Source organism: Daktulosphaira vitifoliae, unplaced genomic scaffold, assembly GCF_025091365.1.
Source record: "Daktulosphaira vitifoliae isolate Bord-2020 unplaced genomic scaffold, ASM2509136v1 Scaffold_5, whole genome shotgun sequence".
In the NCBI taxonomy this organism is placed as follows: Eukaryota; Metazoa; Arthropoda; class Insecta; order Hemiptera; family Phylloxeridae; genus Daktulosphaira; species Daktulosphaira vitifoliae.
In genome coordinates this window covers 28,410,247-28,416,799 of record NW_026099576.1, presented here as the reverse complement: position 1 = coordinate 28,416,799, position 6,553 = coordinate 28,410,247, and the positions used below count along the sequence as shown (strand labels likewise).

Genomic DNA, 6,553 nt, shown 5'->3' with positions numbered 1-6,553 from the left:
TTATAACCAAAATTCTTATGACCTTGCCAGAAAATTATAAATATTTTTATAGTGCATGGGATTCTATATCATCTGAGAACAAAACATTGTTAAACTTGACATCCCGACTTATGGTAGAGGAAACAAGACAAAGTAATGGCCATGAAATCCAGAAAAATAATGGTGAAAATAGTGCATTTGCGGCGAAAAAATTGTTTAGAACGCAAAAACAAAAATATTCAAAATTTGGAAATCAACAAAATAATGATAGAAAACCAGGAATTTGCAATTTTTGTAAGAAACCAGGTCATTGGAAACGTGATTGCTGGATTTTGAAGAAAGAACAAGACGGAAAGAATAAAAACGAATCAAATTCTAGTAATGCACTAATAGGCGTTAATTCAATGGTGAGCAAAATTAGCGATTTTGATAAATGGTATGTGGACTCCGGTGCAAGTGATCACATGACCAGTAGAAGAGAGTGGTTCAGAACTTATGAGTCGTTCAAGATTCAGTTGCCAGTACGTATTGGTGATGGTAAATATATTATGGCTATTGGTAAAGGTAATATATATGTTCAAGCAAAAATTGGCGAAAAATGGGTTGACAGTTATTTGTCAAATGTTTTACATGTACCTGAACTCAAAGTAAATTTGTTTTCATGTGGAGCGTGCCTTGATAAAGGTATAATAATGATAACAGACAAAAATGTTTGTACATTTAAAAGAGGAAATAGTACAGTTGCTGTTGGAATTCGTGAGAATAAATTGTTTTCGATGATTTTTAAAACAAGGATTTCGCAAGAGATAGATCAAGTGAATATTGCTGAAAAAATTCTTACATTACAACAGTGGCATGAAAAACTAGGTCATCAGAATGTTCAATATGTTAGAAATTACCTAAAGCATTTGGGTATTCAATTCACAGATATGGAAAACAAATTTTTCTGTGAAGCTTGCATTTATGGTAAACAACACAGAGAACCATTTACACTGAGCAGTACCAAAACAACAAAACCAGGTCAGATAATTCACAGTGATGTTTGTGGACCCATGGAAGAAAATTCTCTTAGTGGTAAATGATACANAGAAAATTCTCTTGGTGGTAAAAGATACTTTGTTATATTCAAAGATGATTACTCTAAGTATACATATATATATTTTATGAAACAAAAATCAGAAGTAAAAGAGAAGTTTGAATTATTCTTAAATACAGTGAAAAATCAGTTAAATATATCAGTTCTTACTTTACGAAGTGATTGTGGTTTGGAATATAAGAATGATGAAGTCAAAGCTATTTTGAATAAATTTGATATAAAACATTAGACCAGTGTACCATATACACCACAGCAAAATGGTAAAGCGGAAAGAACAATGCGTACAATAGTAGAAGCAGCTAGAACTATGTTATACAGTAAAAATTTGTCAAAAAATCTTTGGGCTGAAGCGGTAAATACAGCTGTATATGTATTAAATCGTACGCTAAATTCAGGTAACAAAGAAAAAACGCCCTATGAATTATGGTATAATAAAAGTCCCTATATAAGTNCCTATGAATTATGGTATAATAAAAGTCCCAATATAAGTAATTTTAAAGTATTTGGTAGTGAAGTTTATGTTCATATACCAAAAGAAAAACGTAGAAAATGGGATCAAAAAGGGAGAAAAGGAATATTTGTTGGGTATTCAGAAGAAACTAAAGGATATCGCATATGCTTTGATGGAAAAGAAGTTTCATTAAGCAGAGATGTTATATTCAAAGAATTTAATGAAATAGAAATCAAAATTAGAAAAGAAGATGAAGAAATAAATTCAGAAATGGTGGTTGAAAGTTGTTGCCGCCTGGGCTGTTCTAAAAAATCCCAAATATTAATGGGGAACAGAACTTGGCCGTACGGCTTAAAATAGGGGTAACTATTAATCAACAAAAATTTCCTATAGAATTTAGAATTTGTTAAAATACAAAATATTTTTTGTTTATCCGAAATAGGATTGGTTAACTTAATAAATATAAAGAAATAATTTAAATAACAACACTAATTTTTATTGTTGATGAATTAAATAATTAATAAATATAAATACCCATATTACTTACATTCAGTTTTTAATTTTGTTTGAATACCATGAATAAAATGAACTACCATTTATAAAGGTGATATACCACCTGTAGCTTTATTGTAATAATGTTATAACCAATAAAAAATAAAACAGAATACAAATATACGAATTTACAATTATAATATGAACGATATATTTTAAAACGGAAAATTGAGCAAAGTTTTTACTGATTAATACCAAAACAACAATTACTTCAAATGAAAAAAAACAATATAACTTAAAAACTAAAATGTATAATATAACAACCGGTACACACTTCATTTTTAATAAAAAACCGACCGAACAACACGGTAATAAGCTGATAAGGCGTCTTAACAGGTGATAGCGCACAAGCACTACCACCTGTTACACCCAATCAGTGCAGCTCTCACACTCGGCGCGAACATGCACCCCCCTTTGAAAGGTCGCAGAGACTTTCAAACTAAAATACATAAAATAACAAAGTATGAATTTATCTAAAAAACTATAAATAGTTAACATTGAACATTTAAATTGGTAATATAACAACTAAAATTTATACAACAATGAACTCATAACATCTTTCAGTTTCTAATAACAAATATTGAAAAAAAATTACATGGCTCATATAAATTTCTAAGTTTAAATCACATATATAGGAACTGAAGTAATTTATGACTAACAGTGGAAAATAATTATTCAAAAAAAAAACATATAAAATAATTAATGAACTAAATAAGTAAAATTTACATCGAAAACACATAAAAATACAAATAATACATGTTAATTACACTAATTATGAATGATATTAATAATACGAATACATTGATTATTTCAAATACAAATTAATTAATTACTATAACACATTCAAAATTCAATTGATTTTTTTTTTACAACATTATAAAAATACTACATATATTAGGCCATATCACAATACTAGGCAACTAATTAATGGGATAACAATATTATAGGGGGTTATTTTCATCCAGTTCATTATCTTCAGCAGTAGGTAAAAAAGCAAGTTTTACCACAGGACGTTTAAACTCTGCTCCGCCAGAATTTCTCACAGTAACGGCACGGACAATTCCATCGGTTCCTGGATGAACAGTAGTTACTCGAACCAACGGCCATTGGTAAGGCGGTACAGTGTCATTCTTTAAAATTGCCAAATCACCAATGATAACATTCCGCTTCATTTTGATCCATTTGCCTTGGCGCTGAAGTTGAGGCAGATACTCACCAACCCATCTTTTCCAAAAGGTTTGAAATAAAGACTGCATGAGTTTAAACCTTTTTAACCGATTTTACGGAACAGAGGAAACATCTGGTTCTGCTGGAAGTAACAAGGAACCACCAACCAGGAAATGAGCAGGTGTGAGAACGTTGAAATCTGAAGGATCAGTGGAGTTTGGGCAAAGAGGCCTGGAATTTAATACAGCCTCTATTTCACATAATAACGTAACGGTTTCATCGTACTTCAACATTACTCCCTTAGTTACCTTCAGCAAATGACGTTTTGCAGATTGCACTGCCGCCTCCCAAAGGCCACCAAAGTGCGGCGCAGAAGGGGGTATGAAGTGCCACGTGATATTAAGGTTTAACAAAAAATCACTCAATTTTTTACATTTTTGTAAAGCTAGAAATTGGTTTTGTAATATTCGGTTAGCCCCAACAAAACCAGTCCCGTTGTCACTGAATAAGTCTGAGCATTGTCCCCGTCGTGCAATGAAGCGATTAAATACTGCTAAAAAATCTTCTGTTGCCAAAGTAGAAGTAAGTTCTAAATGTATTGCTCGGGTGCACATACACACAAATACACACATATAACATTTAATTGGGGTCACCTATCTCAATCCACTTTTAACCATAATAGGACCGCAAAAGTCCACTCCGGTGCGAGTAAACGGCCGTGCAAAAGTGACTCGCTCACGAGGAAGAGCTGCCATAAAAGGGGAGCTGAACCGCGGCTTGGACTGGAAACATTGAATACATTTCCAAACAACTTTTCTAGCAATAATCCTTCCACGAATAGGCCAATACATATTATTCATATGCGTAAGTAATGCCTGAGGGCCAACATGCATCAAACGCCGATGTTCATGTTCGAAAAGCAACCGTGTTACCACTGAGGTAGAAGGTAAAACAATCGGATGTTTAGCATGGTATGATAGAGAAGAATTCTCAAGTCTTCCTCCTACCCGAATGAGGCCATCGCCGTCAATGAATGGATTTAGTGATTTGAGGCAGCTGCGAACAAAAGTGAAGAAAATAACATTAATGATGAGAATAATGTTGAAAGAAAACAAAATATGGATGAACTTGATCAATCAGCAGATCAGACTCATGAGCAATTAAAAATGAGACTTAGAGATAGACAAAATATAGAAAAACCAGTAAGGTATAGAACAGAAACATTTTATTCAATGTGTGATAATCCAGTTACATATGAAGAAGCTATGACACAAGAAAATTCAGAAGATTGGAAAGAAGCAATGGATGAAGAAATGTTGTCATTAAAAAAGAATGAAACCTGGAAATTAGTAAATATACCAACAAATAAAAAAGTACTTAACAATGGCTGGGTATATCGAACCAAACTCAAGAAAAATGGAGAAGTTGATAGATTTAAAGCCAGACTAGTTATAAAAGGCACAAGTGCATGGAATTGATTTTCAAGAAACTTTTAGTCCAGTTGTAAAGTATGACTCTATACGAGTACTGCTAGCAATAGCAGCAGCCAGAAAATTAAAACTCAGACAATTTGATATTAAAACAGCCTTTTTATATGGTGATCTTGAAGAAGAGATTTACATGAACCAGCCAAAAGGTTATGAAGATGGAACTAAACAAGTTTGCAAACTTCAACGAAGCTTGTATGGATTAAAACAAGCACCCAGGTGCTGGAATACAAAATTTAAAAATTTGTTGTTAAAATTTGATCTAAAAGAAACAAAGGCAGATCCCTGTGTATTTGTAAGTAATAAAAATGAACAATTAATGATTGTAGCTATTTTTGTAGATGATGGGATTATAGCAGCAACAAATGATGAGCAGGTGGACATGATGGTGAAGTACCTGATGAGCAACTTTGAGACAAAATCAGGTGAACTTAATCATTTTCTGGGTATTGAAATTTATCAGAGATCAGATGGTTTATAATATTTATACATCAGTCATTATACTGTCAACGCGTTTTGGAGAGATTCAATATGGCTGAATCCAACGCCCTATGCATTCCTGCAGATCCACAACACTCATTAGATGCAAATTTATCTGAATAATTACAAGCAGGGGAAGTTCCATACAGAGAATCAGTAGGAAGTTTGTTATATCTAAGTCAGATCACAAGGCCTGATATAACATTTGCTGTAAATCTTGTCAGTCGCTATTTAAAAAAGCCTCTGATAATACATTGGAATGCGGTGAAACGAATTTAAAATATTTAAAAGGAACCTATAACTATGGTTTATTTTTTCATTCTAGGGTAAAACTTAAGTTACATGGTTATAGTGATGCAGACTATGCTGGTGATACAACAACAAGGCGATCAACATCAGGATACATTTTCATGATGACTAATGGAATAGTAGCATGGTGTTCACAAAGGCAAAAATCAGTAGCACTCTCAACTACTGAGGCTGAATACATGGCACTGAGTCAAGCAGTCCAGGAATTAACTTGGTTGACGCTACTAACAAGTGATCTTCTGGAAACACAGGGAGAGACACCTGTTTTGTACGCGGACAATCAAAGTGCCATAAAATTGGTGAAGAATCCAGAATTCCATAAACGAACTAAACATATAGATGTTCGTTATCATTATATTCGTGAGAAATTCAATGAAGGGATGTTTTCACTGGAGTATGTGACCAGCAAAGAGTAGTTAGCTGACATCTTGACCAAGCCNGCAAAGAGCAGTTAGCTGACATCTTGACCAAGCCAACACCACGAACAAGATTTCAAGAACTCAGAGAAATGTTAGGAATTAGATATATAGATTTATAATTTTTTTAATCAACTATGAACGGGTGTATTGTTTAAGGGGAAGTGTTGATATTATTAAACAACACACTGGGTACAGTAATATTATTTAAGATAACAGTTTAATGTATTTTTACTTATGTTAGTATAGTACAAGGTCAAAGGGACACATTCCTTTTACGATTATGTTGTTTTACTCAATGCAGCCTATTGTATACATGTTTACAGTTTAGTCGTAGTTTCACCGTCTATCGAGTAAAGTGACCCATTGCCGTTGTACGTCTCTTATATTATATGTTTTAACATTTTATATTAAATACTATTATATTACGAATAATTTCTAAATCTTTTAATTACATAACCTATTCCATTCAACAATATTGTATGTAAATTTATTTATAGTTTAGTCTATTAGTTGTAGCTACATTTGTACTTGGGGACGCCCATTATATTTGTTGATATATATTAGTTATATTTATTATAAAACGGAACAAAATACCATATTTTTATTTTTATAA

At 32.6% G+C, this 6,553-nt stretch overlaps 2 protein-coding genes across 2 annotated transcripts; one reads left to right on the top strand and one right to left on the bottom strand.

The window, feature by feature from the left end:
* Window positions 1–3,358: 3,358 nt before the first annotated feature.
* LOC126908281 (uncharacterized) lies at window positions 3,359–3,859 on the bottom strand. The gene has a single exon (XM_050690195.1). It carries the CDS (start codon window positions 3,857–3,859, stop codon window positions 3,359–3,361), a length of 501 nt encoding a protein of 166 aa, XP_050546152.1.
* Window positions 3,860–5,456: 1,597 nt separating this feature from the next.
* LOC126908280 (uncharacterized) lies at window positions 5,457–5,937 on the top strand. The gene is made up of 2 exons (XM_050690194.1): window positions 5,457–5,476; window positions 5,538–5,937. The coding sequence occupies exons 1-2, from the start codon at window positions 5,472–5,474 to the stop codon at window positions 5,935–5,937; spliced, it is 405 nt and encodes a 134-aa protein (XP_050546151.1). The 5' UTR covers window positions 5,457–5,471.
* The last annotated feature ends 616 nt before the right edge of the window (window positions 5,938–6,553 follow it).

Coding starts and splice junctions, on each gene's coding strand:
- LOC126908281 (XM_050690195.1), bottom strand. CDS start 3,859: ATGTGCACCCGAGCAATACATTTAGAACTTACTTCTACTTTGGCAACA.